The following is a 21,917-nucleotide window of genomic DNA, read 5'->3' as shown; positions in this document are numbered from 1 at the left end:
CTCTTCCATGGGCTTCTATTTGGTCCTCATCCACTTTGACCCTTCTGCTGCCTTTGGTACAGTCTGGGATTGGTTGGTAAGGGATAGGTGATGGTTTTAGAAGCAGGGGGAAAGCAAAGCAATCTTTGTGAGGAAAATGGACTGGGGAGCTCCCCGCTCCCCTCTCCAAAAATTGCAACTAGCAATGTTTCCTTAGTAGACAATTCCTTGGGACCACACACAGTTGTCTGTTGGTGGCTACATCATTGTTGATTTTATCACAATCAACTGGAGGATTGCAAATTGGAATGAAGAACGTGCACTTCTACCTTGTGTTTTCAGATGGGATTCATTCACATACCAGCAAATTCAGGTTGTGTAATTTAAATTGATTTGGAGCTCTTGTGTAACATTTCTGCCCTCTGCCCGCCAAGGAATTTTTCCAATAGGGAAAGTGACAGGAAAATCCATGGGAAATGTGGGATAATGCTTGCTTGATACATGGGGAGGATGTGGAATAGCTTGGAGGGTACAGCATGAGACGCTTAACTTCAGGGTCTTGAATTTGAGCCCCGTGTTGGGCAAAAGATTCCTGCATTGCAGCGGGTTGGACTAGATGACCCTTGTGTGGCCCTGTCCAACTCTGCAATATTCGATGAGAAGGTTGTCCCTGCAAACAGATGAATGGATGAATGCTCAGTAAATACCGAACGTGCATCCAATGCATTTCAAGTCCTGGGTTTTTAATCCATGTTCACACAATGTTAGCCAAGATGCATATTGTCAGGGAACTGCCATCGGTTCAGGAGGGAGAGAGGAAAAGCCGAATGGATTGCAGAGAGCCCCCAAAGATCGTGGGAAGCAGCTCCTCCTCAGCGGGTGAGAGTAACCACACCTCCAGTGGAGAGGAGCTTCAGGGCTCTGAGGAGGCAAGGTGGTACCAGGACACCTTGCCTGGGCAAAGCAGGGAGGGGAGAGGTCCACCGTTACCCACACCCTCCCTGCGCATTAAGCTTTCACGCTGAGAGGGGAGGCGCAGACTGGGCATCAAGAAATTGCTGGGGTAAGTTTAAGCCATGCCCACTCATGGATTCTGCCAGTGAAATGAGCCAGCCATGGGAGAGTGGCGCTCCGGACAGACAAAGTTTATTTTTTCATAAAAAGCAAGGCTTCACAGCCGAGCAGAGAGGTGTTTGCCTGCTTGCTCTCGAGCAACCCCTTTGAATCCTTACACGTATGTATACTGCACTTCATTGTGGGATCGGTGCACCAAGTGTCTATATGATGTCAGTGGTTTCAAAATTCCAGTCTCCGTGCCTCTCTGTTCCATTTCTTCTACATTAACCCTTCTCACCAATACACTGGTGGTGGGGAACCTGCTTGTTACAATCCATTTGCAAAACCCGAATGACCTGCTTGCAGTACTAAACTCTGTCCGAGAGCACCTTTAGTCTCCCATCATCCCCCCTTCAACCCCCCTTTCCCCCATGGAGTCTGGCTTAAGCCCTTAGCCTTTATCCTTCAATTAAAACTAAGCCAAAGGAATCACAAATGCTTTTAATCACATCGATCCCTTGTGACACAGGCTTTCCTGTTTGTTGTCGCTGCAACTGCTGAAATTTGGCTTGTAAAATCCTCAAAGCAGGGACCTGTGCTTTTTCCCTTTCCTTTTTGCTCATCATGTACAGTGGTGCAATAAAAGTACCATCATAGTCACCACTGCCACCATCGCCAGAAGCCTGCATTGCAGATATATGCACATATCACACCACACGAGTAAAAACGAAATGAAATGCCATCCACACAATGTGCTTCAGTAGTTGGCAGCTGTGTAACATGGGATTTTATTTCCTTACCGCATTATGGATTGGGAAAATCCAAGTGAGAATGGGGGATAGTGTGGGATGCCATGTGGGTGAGAACAACACAAGTTACATGTGAGATGCATCCAGTCCACTTTAAGTTGCTGTGTGTTTACAGCCTTAGTTCACCACAGGGCCTGTTTCTTGGGTTGTACATGATGTACAATGCCTAGGCCAGCATCGCCTGAGCTCTGCGAGTGCAGCTTTCTCGCAATTGAAGTGCAGAGTGTTTGAGGACTGGGACTTTCGCAGGGAAACCAAAATGCTTGTTTACAAAACTATTGTACTACCAACCTTACTGTATGCTTGCGGACCACTTATAAATGCCATCTCCAACTCCTCAAAATATTCCAGCAACAGTGTCTCTGAAAATTTTTACACATCACTTGGGAAGACAAGCGAACTAATGCCAGTGTACTGGAAGAAGCAAAGACCACCAGTGTCAAAGCAATGATTCTTCAACATCAACTTCTTTGGACTGGTCGTGTTGTATGGATACCTGATTATCGTCTTCGAAAGCAACTACTCTATTCCAAACTTAAAAATGGAAAGCGTAATGTTGGTGGTCAACAAAAGAGGTTTAAAGACTGTCTCAAGGCAAATCTAAAAAATGTTGTATAAACACCAACAACTGGGAAACACTGGCCTGCGAGTGCTCCAGTTGGAGAACAGCCTTGACCAAAGGTGTCATGGGCTTTGAAGATGCTTGAACTCAGGATGAAAGGGAGAAATGTGCTAAGAGGAAGGCACAATGATCAACTCCTGTCCGGACACGTGGATCCAGAATTGGCCTCCCCAGTCACTTACGGACCCACGGTTAAAACCATGTTTATGGAAGACAATCTTACTCGGCTACGAGTGATCGCCAAAGAAGAAGACAATGCCTAGGGTGTAGAAACAGATTACCGTGGTCATGTAAACATACTCTCTATAGGTCTGAAACCGTCTCCAAACATCCATGTTCCAAGAGGCTTTACCCCCTTTACAGTTTTGTTTCATCGCTTCCCCTGCCCCTCTGTTTATCATTCAGAAATTCCTAGCAAGCACTTCTTGCAGTAATCACCAGTCGGAGAGCCCCTTCCCCCTTGCTTATATTTCCGAGTCTTCAATGGGGCTGTTCAAAAATATCTTAGGGGGAACAAATGGCAAGCCCTCGTAGGGGAGGATTAAGGTTTGGACCGGGAATCCTCGCTTGGCGCTTGTTGCCTGGTAGGACTTACTTTCCGTTACTTGATTCTGAAGTGTTCCCATTTCAGAGTCCCAAGCTTGCGCCCTCCTCAGTTTATTTAAAGTATTTCGGAAGCCCTCTGTGTTGAAGTAATAGATCAAGGGGTCCAGAGTACAGTTCATACTGGCCAATATCACCGTGATGACCAGGGCCTGCCGTACCGAATCCTTCATTTGCACGTCGGTCTTGATCAGCTGGGCTTTCATCAGCCCATACGCTGCCAGAACGACGTTGTAGGGCACGAAGCAGATAATGAAGATGACCAGGTTGACCACCAGCATGCGAAGCGTCTTCCGTTGGCGCAGGCTCTGCATCCCACCAGCCTGGCACAGCTTCTGGAAAATTCGGACCGAGCAGTAGGAAACGGAGGTCAGGGGCAGAAGAAAGCCAAGGATCTCCCCAAGGATGATCAAGGGGAGGAGCTCTTTCTGCCACAGGCCCTCGCTGAAGTTCTCGAAGCAAAGAGGGATGGTTATCCTGTCTTTGACACAGGAAGTAGATTTGTGGACATAAGCCACAGGAATAGAGCCTACCAGGATAAGCACCCAGACCACAAGACAGACAATCCGAGCCAGTCTGGGGCGCCGGAGGTGGCGCCAGCGAAGGGGGTGGACAATTGCCACATAGCGGTCCAAGTTGATGCACATCAGGAAGAGGCAGCTACCGTACATGTTGATTTGGAAGACAGAGCCCGAGACCTGGCAGAGGAATTCTTTAAAGGGCCACTGCTCCATGGCATAGTAGTAAATACGGAAGGGCAAAGAAATGGTGAACAGGAGGTCGCTCGCAGCCAAGTTAAGCATGTAGATGCTCACCACCGACTTGAGTTTCAGGTAGTTCAAGAAGATCCAGATAGCGGCCACATTGAGCAGCAAACCTGCGGTGAAGATCAGGCTGTAGCCGATCAGGTGCAGCCGGTGGTTGGCACTGTGGTCCTTGCAAATCACGATCGGGGTGACATTGGCTGGTGACATGCCTGTGAAGCATTTGAGGGCCTCAGTCCTGCCGTTCAGGGTGCTTGGAGACAATCTCCTTCAAAGGAAAGGGTGTGCAATTCTCAAGTTGGTGATCATTTCTTTATTTCATTTCTAGCAGTTGCTGTTGCTAGATGGTTCTCTTCCCAGCATTCCTACTTAAGCCTCCAGGCCCCAGGAACTGTCAGAGATGGGAAGGCTGGCGCCATTCATGATCATACAGAATGATGAGTCTGGAAGAGGACGAAAAATATAGTTATTAACTATAGCATACTCACATCAAGAAAAGTGAGGAATTCAGTCACAGGGGTGGGAGAGAAATGCACATAAGGAGAAAGGAAAAGGCAACAGGTAGATAGATACAGCATGTTGTTATGAAAATATTCAGAAAGGGCACAAGGTTTCTCCAAATTTTCCTTTCTGCTTTTAACAGCTAATTTAATAGTTAACTACACAGAGGAGGGAGTACTTAACCCTGTCCCTACCTCTCTTTAAAGGTAAAGGTAAAGGGACCCTGACCATTAGGTCCAGTCGTGACCGACTCTGGAGTTGTGGTGCTCATCTCGCTTTATTGGCTGAGGGAGCCGGCGTACACCTTCCGGGTCATGTGGCCAGCGTGACTAAGCCGCTTCTGGCAAACCAGAGCACCGCACAGAAACGCTGTTTACCTTCCCGCTGGAGCAGTACCTATTTATCTACCTGCACTTTGATGTGCTTTCGAACTACTAGGTTGGCAGGAGCAGGGACAGAGCAATGGGAGCTCACCCCGTTGCGGGGATTCGAACCGCCAACCTTCTGATCGGCAAGTCCTAGGCTCTGTGGCTTAACCCACAGCGCCACCCGTGTCCCTACCTCTCTTCACCCATCAGGAAAAACTCATGGCAGGGGTGGGTCCTCTTTTTGCTTCTCCAGGTTCTGATAACAGAGTGTTGCCATCACCGAGAATACCACATAACATCCTCAAGGGTTTTTGGGTGGGGTTGAACTATCAGATGATGAATTCCTTTGACTTTTTTTTCATAAATATTGACTCAATTCAGAGAGCATGTCAACGCTGCATGCACAAACCACAGCCTGCAGTTTCACTTCAAATTATGACTTCCGATTCTGCTCGTTCTTGACAGAAAGAGGTAAGATTCATTGGCTGTGTCTGGGTGTCTGAATTAAGCTTTTGTTGAAGTGGGAGAAAATAGTAAGTAAACCATTAATGAAGTGTAGGTGAGTTCCCATGAGGCATGACACAGCGATAACAGCAAGAACCTTTACTGAACTACATAACTTGGAAACACGCAAAGCAACTTCTTATATACATTCCTGAAAGCCCGGGCCGCTCCCACTCCCAACGTGATTGGCTGTCTAAACTCCCAAGCTGCGAATCACGACTCAGAATTCAAGGGCCAATGGCAGAGGCCCAAATCCTGAAATGTTCTGTGATTGGACATCATGTATCAAATCAGAACACAGGAGCTCAGAATCCTTAGTCCGGACTCAAGCGCAGGCAAACACAGACCACGGAATACATAACAATTAAAATACTAGACTTTTAAAAAAGAAATGGCACACTTCATTGTGGAAATCCAAGCTTGGGGAAGCTGCTCCAGCCTGATATCTAGCATTGTTATGGTTTTTGACCTCTTATCTTACTGGATAGACTTCCCCTACTTGACCGTGCACTTAAATTAGTAGATTTCCTTTTCCTTTTTATCATTATTCTCCACCAGGTGTTGATTTGGCAGGCCCTTCCTTGAGGCAGTGAGGAAGTTACAATCACAGGGTACAAATACATTGTCTTCGAAACACAGGAGGCCTTTCAAACACTCCTCGCATGTTGTGTTCAAACAAATCTCTGTTAATCACAAAACATTAATTAAAAACTAGAAACATGGGGATCTGTGTCATACCCTAAATCAATTATGGGGAAAAGATCTAGGCGAAAAATGAATACTGCTTAATGGGCTACAATTTGGTGCAACCTCCCCCCCCCCAACCCAACAACATTCAAACTGATTTCTGTGCGTATTGGAGAAAAATAGTTGAAAATCCTACGCAGATGCCACCCCACAGCCTAAGTCAAATAGCTTCATCTAACTCTGCCGTGTGCTGGGGTGTGTGTGGGGGGAGACAGGAAAGTATGTCCACATGTGGAATCAAGCTCCTCAATTCTTCTGATCATTCTGGAAGGAAGTCATTGAAGAGCTAGCATGATGACAGCCCAACAAATTCCTATGAAACCTCAAATGGCTCTTCTTTCCCTATATAGAAGGAGAAGAAGAGTTTGGATTTGATATCCCACCTTTCACTCCCCTTAAGGAGTCTCAAAGCAGCTAACATTCTCCTTTCCCTTCCTCCCCCACAACAAACACTCTGTGAGGTGAGTGGGGCTGAGAGACTTCAGAGAAGTGTGAGTGGTCCAAGGTCACCCAGCAGCTGCATGTGGAGGAGCGGGGAAGCAAACCCGGTTCACCAGATTACAAGACTACCGCTCTTAACCACTACACCACATTGGCTCTCTTCTAGAGAAGAACTTGGATTACCTCATTGGAAATTGCTCTTATTCATAGTTAGTGCTGCAGGATTGACAACTGCAAAGTTCTGGAAAGCCCCTGCCTCCAGTAAATTAGAAACCAGGTGCAGTGCCAACAGCTTTAGCTTTTAGCATTCATGGAACAATTGACTTAGACTGCCCACTCGGATGTGGTTTCGTACAGTTTTATGACATATGCAACCACAAAAGAACACAACCACCCTCCACACATGAATGCCAATGGAGAGACACCTTGAGATAACAGATATTTTACAGAACGGATATGGAAAACATGGACGATTGAAAGACGGACTTTGCCTTGGCTGGGGTTGGGGGCTACGATTTCTTTCTTGTACAGTGGATGCTCAGGTTGCAAATGTGATCTGTGTGGGATGCACGTTCGCAACCCGCAGCATTCACAACCTGCAGTGGCACGTCTGCGCACGCGCGGATTGCGATTTGGCGCTTCTGTGCATGCTCAAAGCGATTTAGTGCTTCTGCGCATGCATGACCACGAAACCCAGAAGTAACCGTTCTAGTACTTCCAGGTTTCGTTGGGTCCGTAACCCGTAAAAACGCAACCTGAAGCATCTTTAACCCAAGGTATGACTGTATTTGTTTTGTTCTGTTATATACTTGTAATGGTTCTAGGGGTTGCTTGTGCGTAAACCGGCACCACACCTGGCTGGGTTGCCTGAGTGAACCTCTTCTGTCCGGACAGCCACTCGCCCGTGGCTGTCTCAATCGCTGGCAGAATCCATCAGTGGGCATTTCTTGAACTTCTTCCAGCAAAGAAGCTCTTTGACGCCTAGTCTCCTCCTACTCTCCCTGCGCGGAAGTCTTCTGTGCAAGGAGGGCATAGGCAGCGGAGGACCCGTGCTCTCCCCGCTGGTCTCCGGCGAGGAGTCATGGGACCGCCTTGCCGCTTCCCCCATCTGCCCCCCTTCTCCACTGGTGCTACGCTGATTCCCTTCCCCAGAAGGTGGGCTGCCTCTCCCCATCCCGGGACGCTCTCTGGAATCCCTCTGGAGCCCGCTCTCTCCCTCCGGCCCTGATGGCAGTTCCCTGACAGTACTGAAATCAATAAAACATTTAAAAAACAACCACCCTAAGTAGGCTCATATGGGAGATTGTGGTCCGTCTGATCACTTGCTCCCAAGCTGTGTAGGGCTTTGCGGGTCAGAACCAGAACTCAGAATTGTGTCCAGTAACAGACTGGTAGCCAGTGAAGCTGTGGGAACAAAGAAGTAACAAGGGAGTCACATGGCCCTTATAATCAGCCCTGGTCAATAGTTTGGCTGCTAGCTGAAGTTTCCAAACACTATTCAAAGCTAGGCCTGCGGAGATGTTGTTGCTATTGTTGTTGGCACCAGTGCTGGATTAATAATAATAATAATAATAATAATAACAATAACAACAACAACAACAACAACAACAACAACAACAACAACAACAATAATAATATAATTTATTATTTATTCCCCGCCCATCTGGCTGGGTTTCCTCAGCCACTCTGGGCGGCTTCCAACAAAACACCAAAATACAATAACCTATTAAGCATTAAAAGCTTCCCTAAACAGGGCTGCCTTTAGATGTCTTCTAAAAGTTTGGTAGTTATTTTTCTCTTTGACATCTGGTGGGAGGGCGTTCCATAGGGCGGGCGCCACTACCGAGAAGGCCCTCTGCCTGGTTCCCTGTAACTTGGATTCTCACAGCGAGGGAACTGCCAGAAGGCCCTCGGCGCTGGACCTCAGTGTCTGGACTGAACGATGGGGTTGGAGACGCTCCTTCAGATATACTGGACCGAGGCCGTTTAGGGCTTTACAGGTCAGCACCAACACTTTGAATTGTGCTCGGAAACGTACTGGGAGCCAGTGTAGGTCTTTCAAGACCGGTGTTATATGGTCTTGGCAGCCGCTCCCAGTCACCAGTCTAGCTGCCGCATTCTGGATTAGTTGTAGTTTCCGGGTCACCTTCAAAGGTAGCCCCACATAGAGCGCATTGCAGTAGTCAGAGCGCATTGCAGTAGATTTAAGTATAAGCTAAACAAGCTATAGCTTAGGGCCCTACTCTCTTGGGGGCCCCAATAATTTTTTAAGGAAAAAACAACTGGATGTACATTTCCAAAATATAAGATAAAAAACAAAATAAAGATGACATACAGCAACAGAATTTTGTTTTGTGTTGTGTATGACCTATTAGGTCCATAAATTACCATATAGCATATATTCAACACACACAAAAACCAGCAACAATTTGTTGTTGACAAAGGACAGCTGGACATATAAAGGGCCCCATTACCTTCAGTAGCTTAAGGCCTCATCAAACCTAAATCCGGCCCCGGACTTGACATCCATTTATCTCAAGAGTAAATGGAGTGCACCTCCAGGGGTGAAGCTAAACCACTTAGTGACCTCCCCGGGGGCAAGCCTGGGCATTGTGTCTTGAAGTCCTGGGCTACCCAGACAACAAGATCCTCTTCTCAGCTGATGGGGTCCAAAGGAAAGCAGAGCAATACTATTGGCAGTAGCTTGGCTGCAGGAATTGCCAGAAGGAGTCATGCAAGGCACCATCCAACTGCCTTAGGGACTCCAGATTTGTGTAGGCTTTACATCTTAGCCTTTTCTTCTCCAGAAGGTGTCCTGCAAGTCAGCATGTACCGATATTTCCTCAGGGTTTAACTCCCAGAGACTTTCTCCATATTACAAATAAGATGTAACTAAAGCATGCATCACTTTTGGAAAGGAGTGCAACTGATGCACTACCTTCAGCTGTGCAAAAGCGCTCCTGGCTACTGATGAAACTGATGAAACAAGCACACCCATTCGGTGAGCCTGAGTCATTTCCCCATTCCAGAAGTCCACCATGGCTTTGACAGTATCCCAGGTGAGACGGAAATTCCCAGGAGTCATCCAGAAACCATCTGGATCCTTTAGCTTCCTGGGATGGCCTATTTTAATTGGTACCCCGACTCCTGAAGAGGTTCAGCGTCCCAGCAAGCCTCTACAGGGCTGAACTTCTGAACCAACTTTTGTCAGCCAACGCCTCTGCATCCTTTATTTTTGCTGATGGTCGTGGGGAAAAGAAGCCTCCGTGTGATCTCACAGCTCTGTTTGCACATTTTCATGCCCCTGTTGTAGGGTGGTCAGGTGGAAGAGAGGCCAGAGCTACTGTACTTTTATTCAGAGCACAGAATTTGGGAAGGCGCAGGTTTTTCTCAGTTTGTCTGCCCTGACAAACTGCAGCTGGAGGAATCCCCTCTTACTTGCAACTATTAATGGAACAGGAATCGCCTCATTTCCTCCACTGCTTGTCACTGTAAGGAACTAGATTCCAGGCGTGTAACCAAAATGTTTGAGAAACGCAAAGAGTGCGCAGGGTGGCAAAGGATGAAGCAATAAAGAACAGCCAGAACCTAAATGCAGGTAATCCAATATGCTTGATTTTTTAGCATAATTTTGCTGTCAATTTCACCACCTCCATATAGTCCAATAGTTTTAAAATAGGAGACCAAAAAGACTAAATGTTTGTGGAAGAGTGGAGAACCTTTTCGGATTATCTGAGAAAATGCACAGGTGGTAGAGAGGGCAGATTGCAATCCTATGCCCATCTACCTAGAAGCAAGCCACACTGAACTCAGTGAAACCAATTTCTCTGAGTAGATATGTATAGGATTGTGCTGCATGAAAGATTCTGTGCAAATGTTACCTGACTACTGTGGAGTGTGGAACGGCTCTATAAACTTCCTGTCTGTTGGGCCTTCCTAGAGAATATGATCTGGAGAGAGGCTGCTTAAAATGGCAGCCGTTCAAGCGCTGCTGTTGCTGCTGGCACCAATAATAATAATAATAATAATAATAATAATAATAATAATAATTTATTATTTATACCCCACCCATCTGGCTGAGTTTCCCCAGCCACTCTGGGCGGCTCCCAATCAGTGTTAAAAACAGTACAGCATTACATATTAAAAACTTCCCTGAACAGGGCTGCCTTAAGATGTCTTCTGAATGTCAGGTAATTCTTTATCTCTTTGACATCTGATGGGAGGGCGTTCCACAGGGCGGGCGCCACTACCGAGAAGGCCCTCTGCCTGGTTCCCTGTAGCCTCACTTCTCGCAATGAGGGAACCGCCAGAAGGCCCTCGGCGCTGGATCTCAGTGTCCGGGCTGAATGATGGGGGTGGAGACGCTCCTTCAGGTATACAGGACCGAGGCCGTTTAGGGCTTTAAAGGTCAGCACCAACACTTTGAATCGTGCTCGGAAACGTACTGGGAGCCAGTGCAGATCTCTCAGAACCGGTGTTATGTGGTCCCGGCGGCCACTCCCAGTCACCAGTCTAGCTGCCGCATTCTGGATTAATTGCAGTTTCCGGGTCACCTTCAAAGGTAGCCCCACGTAGAGCGCGTTGCAGTAGTCCAAGCGTGAGATAACCAGAGCATGCACCACTCTGGCGAGACAGTCCGCGGGGAGGTAGGGTCTTAGCCTGCGTACCAAGTGGAGCTGGTAGACAGCTGCCCTGGACACAGAGTTAACCTGCGCCTCCATGGACAGCTGTGAGTCCAAAATGACTCCCAGGCTGCGCACCTGGTCCTTCAGGGGCACAGTTACCCCATTCAGGACAGGGAATCCTCCACACCTGCCCGCCTCCTGTCCCCCAAAAACAGTACTTCTGTCTTGTCAGGATTCAATCTCAATCTGTTAGCCGCCATCCAACCTCCAACCGCCTCCAGGCACTCACACAGGACCTTCACCGCCTTCACTGGTTCTGATTTAAAGGAGAGGTAGAGCTGGGTGTCATCTGCATACTGATGAACACCCAGTCCAAACCCCCTGATGATCTCTCCCAGCGGCTTCATATAGATATTAAAAAGCATGGGGGAGAGGACAGAACCGTGAGGCACCCCACAAAGCCCAGCCCCCTTCCTCCTCTAGGCAGGGCAGGGAGAAGACAGGAAGAGGGAGGGAGGAGGCGGCGTCGCCGTGTGTGGGAGGGAGAGGGAAAGAAGGCATGTGCTGGCGATCCACGCGGTGATTCCCGGACCGTCCGCGGGCCGGATCCAGAAGGCAATTGGGCCTGATCCGGCTAGTGGACCTAAGTTTGCTGACCCATGTCTACGGGGAGCTGGCTTCAGGCACCAGGGCTGTTGGCGGACCAACTCTGTATTATAAAAATGTCTGCAAATGTGACATGAAGACGGGCAACATCAACCCCACCCAGTAGGAATCCCTTGCAGATGACCGCAAAGTCTGGAGACAGACAGTCAGATTGCGTATCCACAGCAGGGAGCAGAGGAGGAATGGCGGCTGGAAGGAGCGCAGAGAGAAGAAATGCCATGGTACATCTGCAACAGCACAACTAGACACCTTCCTCTGCCCCAGTTGCAACAAAACATGTCTCTCCTGTATCAGTCTCTACAGCTACAGCAGGCGCTGTAACTCTCCAATGGTTTGACTTCACCCCCCAAAGGTGCACTCCTCAATTGTCTCCTGAGACAGACAGATGTCAACAACAACATATGAAGGTAGCAGAGAGCAGTCGGCCTGCTCTAAGCGCTTGTCACTTTTCCTGTTCTACTTATGCTTTTACCCTTTGGTTCTCAAATAAAATTAGCTGACGTCTTTCTTAAACTTTACAAGTAAATTCCTGTAATTAATTGCTCACAACTGTAACGGGGACACATCAGAAATGGCAGCGGCTACTTCTGCGATGAGAAAAACTACTCCCCTATCCAGTTAGGAGAGTAGTTTCTGTGGTTTTCTGTCCACCGACACACTTCAGACATTAATTTATGTGTGGGAAAACAGAGAGAATCTTTCAAAGCATAACAGAAGCAGCAGTAGATCTTAGGGCTCATCCACACCAATTTTCCACTGCAATTTCTAGGCACAGATCCATGTTTTTCTGGTCTGTGTCCAAGTGTGTGTGTGTGTGTGTGTGTGTGTGTGTGTAGTTTAGGGATTTGCATTTTAAAAAATTTAATTAAATTTTTTGCGCTGCCACTCTCCCCACAAAAAACCCGCTCTTTAAAGCTCTTGGCAATCCGCAGAAAACACAAATTGCCATTCAGCATTAAAGAGCAGGTATTCCTGGGGAAAGTAGTGACACAAAATAATAATGATGATGATGATAATTATAATAATAATAATATGCTTGGAAAAGGGAGGACCTGTAAGTAGAAAGCAGAAGGCAAAAGGTAAATGTGGATGAGCTCTTAGGGGAGGCGAGAGAGAATACCCCCAAATCAGCCTGGTTTTGTTGCTTTTGTTTTCCGGTGAGCATAGCCTCAACACTAATTACAGTGGTAGCTCGGGATGCAAACGGGATCCGTTCCGGAGCCCCGTTCGCACCCAGAAGCAAACGTAACTAGCAATGGCACGTCTGCGCACACGTGTGTCGCTTTTCGCCGCTTCTGCGCATGCGTGTGAGTCATTTTTGAGCATCTGCGCATGCGCAAGTGGCGAAACCCGGAAGTAAGGCACTCTGTTACTTCCGGGTTGCTGCAGAGCACAACTCGAACACGCTCAACATGAAGCACATTCAGCCCGAGGTATGACTGTATAATAACTATCCCCTCTTATGAGGGAATACTGGGAGCTGGAATTAGGGGTGCTTAGGGTATGGAAGTGAAAGCTGGACCATAAAGAAGGCTGATCACCGAAGAATGGATGCTTTTGAATTATGGTGCTGGAGGAGACTCTTGAGAGTCCCATGGACTGCAAGAAGATCAAACCTCTCCATTCTGAAGGAAATCAGCCCTGAGTGCTCACTGGAAGGACAGATCCTGAAGCTGAGGCTCCAAGACTTTGGCCACCTCATGAGAAGAGAAGACTCCCTGGAAAAGACCCTGATGTTGGGAAAGATGGAGGGCACAAGGAGAAGGGGACGAAAGAGGACGAGATGGTGGGACAGTGGTCTCGAAGTTATGAACATGAGTTTGACCAAACTGTGGGAGGCAGTGGAAGACAGGAGTGCCTGGCATGCTCTGGTCTGGTCCATGGGGTCACGAAGAGTCGGACACAATTAAACGACTAAACAACAACAGCAACAATATTTGGGACATGTGAACAGTCTCCCAACATTTTTCCAAAAATGAAAAGCAGCTACAGGAGGCAGCCAATTTCAGTGGAGGAACATGGGCTTTGAAACCATTTTGAAATTGTCCTGTAGATAGATCTGCCCAAAGTGTCACAGCAAATTCCGAAGGGACGCTTTTCAGTTTTACCTTGTGTTTCTATGGAAGGTGCCCAGAGACTTTGCTAGAGAGGGTACCGAACTGAAGCTGAAAACAACCTGTCCACTTTCATTTCTAGTTTTTGAGGGAATTGGTAAAATTCCATTTAGATCAAGAAATGAAAGTTACACATACCACCCCCTCCAATGGCTTTTCAAAGGCATCATAGCAACACACCTCTCCTTAGCAAGTTTTTCTTCATACTAAAAACCATCCAGCTCATTTATATACAAGTGGAATTTGATATAGTATTATAAATTATTATAGCATTATTATTCACATGGCCAAGATCCTTCAGCAATGCTTACCCATACTGCAAAAGTTCTTTCTCTAATAAAGTAGTCTTAATAAATAAATACAAAGTCTAAAACCTTTTATTCTGCCAGTTAAAAAATGCTGGCGCTGGTTCTCTCAGCTTTAACATGATGCTGTTTTGTGGATTCTTAATTGTATTTATTTTGTTGTGATGTTCTTAATCTTAACTCTTATACTGTAGCTGTCTTGCAAGGGGTTTGCTTTTAAAAGCAGAATAAAAATCACTCAGCAAATAAGTACTGTAAAAGAAAAACACCTGACTGTCTAAATTGCCAAGGAAGGAATAGGAAAACATTGCTATATTTTGTTCTGTCTGATTTCTTGTGCCTTTAATAGTTGCATGACAGGCAGAAATTCAGCAGATGCGAATTCCCTAGAATGGAAATGCAGTGATGAAGAAGCTGTAGCTGCTGAATTTCTGCTTATCAATCTTCTTTTAGAAGCACAGAAGAAGATCTTCCAAAAGTAAATGTAGGAACACTGTCTGAGGACACCATTTCAGGCTGTCATAACCATATCTCAGTTTAATCTCTTTTCAATGCTTCTGAGTATGCTTTCCCCACTGAGTAAGGACAGCTCATGCCCCAAACCTGGCCTTCAACAAATGATTGATGTGCAGAAATTAGCAGGGGGAGATTTTCAGATTGTGGCATTGAACTTTGCCACAGGGCTAACGTCAGCCTAGTCCTATGAGCCACCCTGTATTTTTTCTGAGCAGTTTTTCTTTTGGGAAAAGAAAGCAGGCCAGACTGAGGAGGTTTTCCAGTCAGCCGGCTAACTGACAGATAACAAAACACTTTTATAGCTACCACCACAATCACCAGCATTTAACCTCATCTCCCTACTACACTCTCCCAGTGTCTTTTACCTCTCTGTATCTGGAGGAATTGCAGGCTTGAGGTTTCTGACCTTCTTGGCTGAAAGTCCACAGCAACTGAAGGAATTTTAGCTCACCAGCGGAAGTCAAAGGCAGATCAGAAACGAGCGAGGACCTCAGGTTAGGTGGGAAATCTAGCTCCATGGACTTCACCGTCCGGACATTCTCTCGCTTTCATTCCTTCTTTTACGGAAATTGCTCTTCTTCTTGCTTCAATCCCATTTCCCGGCCATCATGTGTCTGTGACACAACTTGCCATTGATAACAACATATGAACTTTGGTTCCAACAGCTGATAAGCCATGACAGGCTCCTCAGACAAGCAAGAAGAAAACGTATCATCCTCTGCCCGCCGCGGTAGTTTTGTGGTGAGAAGAACGCGACAAATAAGGAAGTGGGCTAGTGGTGCTTTTGCTAGCTTTTTACTTTTCTTCTCTTGCACTTCCTCAGACGTCTACTCTACCCTGTGCAGAAAGTGCAGAGCAAGGCAAGGAAATTAATCATTAGCCAGTAGCTATCACATCGGAGTTCAGGCTCGCAGGGCTGAAAGGAAGTTGAGGGTTTGTTGGATGGGTGTGTCATGCAGAGCACATCACACCAATCCTGCAGCGTTTGCGTTGCCTTTTCCGGCTAGAAAAGGTGCTGATTTTTGTGTTAAAACCACGGTTGTCCTGGGTCTAAAACACCCAGAGATTGCCTTCTCTCCTTCGTAGTGAGAGCCAGAGAATCCCAAGACATTTTGACGCCTGAGGCAGAAAAAGTGTGGATAGGGGCAGATGGGGCTCATCAACCTGGGAAGGTAGCTCATCTAGAAGAAGGAAAACTCTGATCCTAAAACTTGTGGAAAGTTTTGGGAGAAGAAATCCAGAGTGGAGCTTCTCAGGTGGTTGGACGGCGCCTTCTGTGCCTCCTTCCAGCAACTCCTGTGGCCAAGCTGGTGTCAAATGCATTTCTCTGCTTTCCTTTGGACCCCATCAGCAAGGCTGAGAGGGGGGTCTGGACATCTGGGCAGCCCAGGACCTCCATGCACACTGTCCAGGTTTGCGTGCCGGGGAGGTCACTTTGGAGCTGCCAACACAGCTGTTTGACTTTGACCCCAAAGGTGCTTTCCATTGTCTCTAGAGAATGATAGAGGCCCCAAATGGTGCAGTGGTTAGGCTTTGAGTATTCCATAGGGGGCGGGCTGGTGTGGAGGACTCCCTGGTCCTGAATGGGGTAACTGCCCCTGAAGGACCAGGTGCGCAGCCTGGGAGTCTTTTTGGACTCACAGCTGTCCATGGAGGTGCAGGTCAATTCTGTATCCAGGGCAGCTGTCTACCAGCTCCATCTGGTACGCAGGCTGAGACCCTACCTGCCCGCGGACTGTCTCGCCAGAGTGGTGCATGCTCTAGTTATCTCCCGCTTGGACTACTGCAATGTGCTCTACATGGGGCTACCTTTAAAAGTGACCTGGAAACTGCAACTAATCCAGAATGTGGCAGCTAGACTGGTGACTGGGGGCGGCCGCCGAGACCACATAACACTGGTCTTGAAAGACCTACATTGGCTCCCAGTATGTTTCGGAGCACAATTCAAAGTGTTGGTGCTGACCTGTAAAGCCCTAAATGGCCTCAGCCCAGTATATCTGAAGGAGCGTCTCCACCCCCATTGTTCAGCCCGGACACTGAGGTCCAGCACCAAGGGCCTTCTGGCGGTTCCCTCACTGCAAGAAGCAAGGCTACAGGGAACCAGGCAGAGGACCTTCTCGGTGGTGGCACCCGCCCTGTGGAACGCCCTCCCACCAGATGCCAAAGTGATAAACAACTACCTGACATTTAGAAGACATCTGAAGGCAGCCCTGTTTAGGGAAGTTTTTAATGTGTGACATTTTAATGTATTATTAATCTTTTTTGGAGGCCGCCCAGAGTGGCTGCGGAAACCCAGCCAGATGGGCGGGGTACAAATGATAAATTATTATTATCATTAATAGAGCACAAGACACTTAATCTCAGGGATGTGGGTGACCTTGGGCTGGCTACCGTCTCTGAGGCTAACCTCCCCTGGGCTGCTGTGAGGATAAAACAGTGTGTATGTGAGCACGTACGCTGCCTTCCACTGTTTGGAAGAGGGGATATTATAAATAAACTGAAGAAGCAAGTCACCTCTACCTGATGGTCTGGCCTTGCCAAGATTGCCTTATTGGCCATACAATCCATGCACCAAGTTCAAACAGCAAGGACACATGGAGAGACGCTTTCCACGCTGCCCTGTGGGCAGACATTTTGCAGAGAGGCAGTGCACTGGAGAGGGGGCAGAATTAATGAGGAACAGTCCGTACCCAAACAAAAGTAGCTGTGCAGATCTGAAGTTATACAATTGCATCAGATTAGAATGGAACAAAATACTGGTGCTGACCACCACAACATCCTTCCTTCCTTCTCATTTTTAAAATGATTTTTATCATCACAGGGTTGCCGTCTGGGCTTGTCTATGATGACAGATGCTTACTTTATTACTTTATTACTTTATTACTTTATTACAACCAGAAGGTTGGTGGTTCGAGTCCAGCCAGGGTTGGCTGTGTGCAGGATTCGTGCATTGCAATGGATTGGTGACCCTCAGGTTTCCTTCTGACTCTATGATCCTATGATTTCTTCTTGCACCTTATTGTTCTGGTGTAGTATAAGCATAGCTGTCAACTTACAGATTTGAAAATAAGGGACCAGCAGCCTCGAAAATAAGGGATCAGCAGCCAAAATAAGGGATTTTAGTCAGCCAGCAGCCAAACAAAGCCTCAAGCGGTGGTTCCCACAGTGCAGCAACCGGCAAAGGAGATGCAGCAAGGAAAACCACCGTCACCTCTCCGCTGGGAAGCGCTGAGCAAAGGCGAGTCCCCAGGCAACACGGCCGATTTGATTGGCACAAGGCATGTAAGCTCCACCCCCCAGTCGTTCTTAGACTCCTTATTGGGTGAGCAACGCAGCCAAGCAACACAGTTGGAGCCTCCCTCCTCCCTGGCCGGCAGGGAGGGAGGGAGAGGAGCTGCTTCCTTTGAAACCCGGGAAATTTAAGGGACATCAAGCAGGACACGGCGCTGCGATAAGGGAGTTTCCCGCCAAATAAGGGACAGTTGACAGCTATGAGTATAAGCAATCTGTTATTACTATTTTAAAAATCAGGGTTGGCAACCTGTGCCTTTGTGCCTCTAACATGGGGTGGTGGCGAGGGAGAAGAGAAATGTTCGTTGAGGTCCAGCTCCGAGGGCCTTCTGGCGATTCCCTCACTGCGAGAAGTGAGGCTACAGGGAACCAGGAAGAGGGCCTTCTCGGTAGTGGCACCTGCCCTGTGGAACACCCTCCCTTCAGATGTCAAGGAAATAAACAACTACCTGACTTTTAGAAGACACCTGAAGGCAGCCCTGTTTAGGGAAGTTTTTAATGTTTGATGTTTTATCATGTTTTTAATATTCTGTTGGGAGCTGCCCAGAGTCGCTGGGGAGACCCAGCCAGATGGGCGGGGTATAAATAATATTTTTTTACTATTATTATTATTATGAACAACACATAACGGCTGTTTAAAGAGAGCTCTCCATAAGGACATGTGTACATCCAGGGTCTACAACTGCTTAATAGAACCGTTGCTCAGAGTCTTCACAGCACGGAAAGCTACCCTGAGGGGGTCACAGTTAGGACTTCCCATAACCGAGATTTATCGGGCATGGACTGGGAGCAACTCGTTCCCTTTTGTCTTCCTCTCCGCAGCCTCGGTCTGTAGGACCTTCCTTCTCTGCCCTTGTTTGTCTTTCTCAGTCTCTTTATGTTGCTTTTTCTGCTGACACTGGCTCCTCATTCAGAGGGTGAGACCCCAGGGGATATATATATGTGTCCCTGCCACCCATAAATCCTGAGGGGATAACAAAGGCCTCCCAGCCAGTGATCTCATCCAATTTCGTTTTAGTGCCTTTGCTTTCAGAGCCGTGCCCCTTTTCTCCCGATCCCTCGTTGCTGGGATCTGTGTTCTTCCGAATTTCAGGCCCTTTTCAAGAAGCGTGGAAGGGGAGAAGCTGGCAGGTGCAGGGCTAAAAACAGCCAGAAAAGCTGCCATGGACACTCACAAGGAAGCAGGAACAGTCAGACACAGGGGTGTTGGCGGCACAGGCGATATAAGGAAGCTGTAGCAATAGTAGTAGTAGGAACAGTAATAATAATTCCACATTTCAAGTGTTCTGAACCCTTAGGAATGTCCCTGTTGAATCAGACCAAGGTGTCCTATAAGGTAAAGGTAAAGGGGACCCTTGACCATTAGGTCCAGTCGTGGGCGACTGGGGTTGCGGCGCTCATTTCGCTCTACTGGCTGAGGGAGCTGGCGTGCAGCTTCCAGGTCATGTGGCCAGCATGACTAAGCCGCTTCTGGAGAACCAGAGCAGCACACGGAAATGCCGTTTACCTTCCTGCCGGAGTGGTACCTGTTTATCTACTTGCACTGGCATGCTTTCGAACTGCAAGGTTGGCAGGAGCAGGGACCGAGCAACGGGAGCTCACCCCATCGCAGGGATTCAAACCGCCGACCTTCTGATCGGCAAGTCCTAGGCTCTGTGGTTTAACCCACAGCGCCACCAAGGTGTCCTATAGTCATGCATTATTCCAGGGGTCGTCAACCTGCAGCCCATGGGCCACAAGCAGCCCACGGGGGTCGTTTAAACAGCCCCGAGCTGCCCCCGAACCGGGCTGCCCGCTTGGCAAGTCCCCACGTGCTGCACTAAACCGGCACAGCACGGAGTAGGGATTTGCTTCCGTGGCTCCTGAAAGCACGTCAAAGTGCAAGTAGATAAATAGGTACTGCTCTGGCGGGAAGGTAAATGGCGTTTCCATGCGCTACTCTGGTTCACCCCAGAATCGGTCACAACTGGACCTAATGGTCAGGGGTCCCTTTACCTTTACGTTTACTTCTGATCCCAGCATTTCCATTTAATTATCATTTCTACTGGTCGTTGTCACACCTGCTCTGCATTAATATGTAGCACAATTTCTCAAGCCGTGTTTCTCAAATTTGAGTCCCTGCATGTTGTTGGACTACGACTCCCATCATCCCTGACCAGTGGTCTTGCTAGCTAGGGATCCAACATCATCTGGAGACCCAGGTTTGAAAACACTGGAATAAAGCAGCGACAAAGGGGCACACCCCACTTCCTTGTGTCCTATTCCTAGAAATAATGGGTCTGAGCGCTTTTCTTCACTCCTTTCCTAGGGGAAACCACTCTTTAAATAGGGGCAAACATCAACTGAGAGGAAACCTGAGGGACATTTGCTCCGATTGAGCACTAAAGATCGGGTTTCCCTGGGGGGAAAGTGGCGTTGCAAGTGGAAGTCTGCTAGCAGCCAGCATCACATCTGGTGGCAGTGAATTCAATAAGCTAATAATAGAACTGAGAACAGTGTGAAGAAATTCTTTCTTTTTTCTCTGGCCTGGGCTGAGGCTACTGCCAACACATTTTACACCATTCTAGTATTATGAGGGGACGCGGGTGATGCTGTGGGTTAAACCACAGAGCCTAGGACTTGCCGATCGGAAGGCCGGCGGTTCAAATCCCTGCGACGGGGTGAGCTCCCGTTGCTCGGTCCCTGCTCCTGCCAACCTAGCAGTTCGAAAGCACGTCAAAGTGCAAGTAGATAAATAGGTACCGCTCTGGCGGGAAAGTAAACGGCGTTTCCGTGCGCTGCTCTAGTTCGCCAGAAGTTTCTTAGTCATGCTGGCCATATGACCTGGAAGCTGTATGCCAGCTCCTTCGGCCAGTAAAGCAAGATGGGCGCCGCAACCCCAGAGTCGGTCACGACTGGACCTAGTGGTCAGGGGTCCCTTTACCTTTACCTTAGCATTACGAGAGAGGGGGGGAATATCTCCACATCCCTCATGATTTTAAAAACTCTTACTGGCTCCTTTACAACTACCTTGAAAGGTTGGCTAAGATTTGGCGGAGAAGAGATGCTAGAGAACAGTGGGTTCCCTTAGGCCACTTTGTGGATTTGTTGCTGAGGCAAGTTTTATAATTATGGTGTACCGTTATCCCTCTTTAAGAGCCATGGCTTCCTTCAGAGATTTCTGGGAGCTGTAGTTTGCTAAGGGTGCTGAGAGTTTTTGAGGGCGCCCTTAACAAACTACAGCTCCCAGGATTCCTTGGGAGAATGCCGTGCCTCTCAAAGCTTTTAATGTACCGTGTGGATGTGACCTACTTAGGCAGCCGCTTCATTGCAGCACTTGCAAAGAAACCACAGTGGCAGAACTCCCACCACAAGTCTTCTAGAACAAAATATTTCTAAACACACACACACACACACTCACAATCATGTCAGCCAGAAGTAAAGACCTGGCTTTGGGGGATGAAAACATGGCTGCCGGTTAATTTGTGATGTCCCATAATTAGCGGGAGCAACACCCCTCCCCTTCACAACAAGGGAGGCTACCTCAGAGTCCTGCAAAACCGAGAACCAGCCAAAGTCTGGGAGCTCTGCTAAGGCTGTGATATTTGCTATGGGCCCCTCTGAATACTTCTGCCTCCTTCCCTGTAAAGTCAAAATTCAGATCTACCTACCTCCTACGTTCTCTCAGCCCCTGAGCCAGTCCAGTCGCTGACCAGCGGAGTCCCATGTTGTGTTGGAGAGCTGCATTTTCTGGTCTAAACTCCTTAGGGAAAACAGCAGGAGTGCCCAAATGACTTCATCTCTTTGCGTGAGCTGGCAGCAGGTAAAACCAGACTCCTGGGGTGTGTTTCGAGGTGTGTCGGGAGCTGCAGATCCAAACATGTTCCTGGGACTAGGCATTTATGATATCTGGAAATAATAAGAACACCACCTGCTACAAAAACCATAGGGAGAAATAGCCTCCCAACATTTCGCTGGTGAGAATAGCAGCAGGGCTAGCTAACCTTGTGGCCCTTCCCAGATATCT

The 21,917-nt window shown here is 47.9% G+C and overlaps 1 protein-coding gene across 3 annotated transcripts; it reads right to left on the bottom strand.

Annotated features, from left to right (window-relative positions):
- Positions 1-1,791: 1,791 nt before the first annotated feature.
- LPAR5 (lysophosphatidic acid receptor 5) lies at positions 1,792-21,723 on the bottom strand. 3 transcript variants are annotated; one of them, XM_083719537.1, is made up of 2 exons: positions 21,562-21,723; positions 1,792-4,276 (listed from the first exon to the last, which is right to left on the bottom strand). In XM_083719537.1, the coding sequence occupies exon 2, from the start codon at positions 4,041-4,043 to the stop codon at positions 2,931-2,933; it is 1,113 nt and encodes a 370-aa protein (XP_083575663.1). In that variant the 5' UTR covers positions 4,044-4,276; positions 21,562-21,723; the 3' UTR covers positions 1,792-2,930. The 3 variants fall into 3 exon arrangements, with proteins under 3 accessions (XP_083575663.1, XP_083575664.1, XP_083575665.1); XM_083719538.1 differs by lacking the exon at positions 21,562-21,723 and adding an exon at positions 14,986-15,455; XM_083719539.1 differs by lacking the exon at positions 21,562-21,723 and adding an exon at positions 15,072-15,371.
- Positions 21,724-21,917: the final 194 nt, after the last annotated feature.

Source organism: Podarcis gaigeae (assembly GCF_964106915.1).
Source record: "Podarcis gaigeae genome assembly, chromosome: 17".
NCBI classification, from domain to species: Eukaryota; Metazoa; Chordata; class Lepidosauria; order Squamata; family Lacertidae; genus Podarcis; species Podarcis gaigeae.
Note: the sequence above shows the minus strand (reverse complement) of the source record. Positions and strands in the feature narration are given on the sequence as shown.

Excerpts from the sequence above, each read along its gene's own strand:
- LPAR5 (XM_083719537.1), bottom strand. The coding sequence starts at position 4,043 with ATGTCACCAGCCAATGTCACCCCGATCGTGATTTGCAAGGACCACAGT.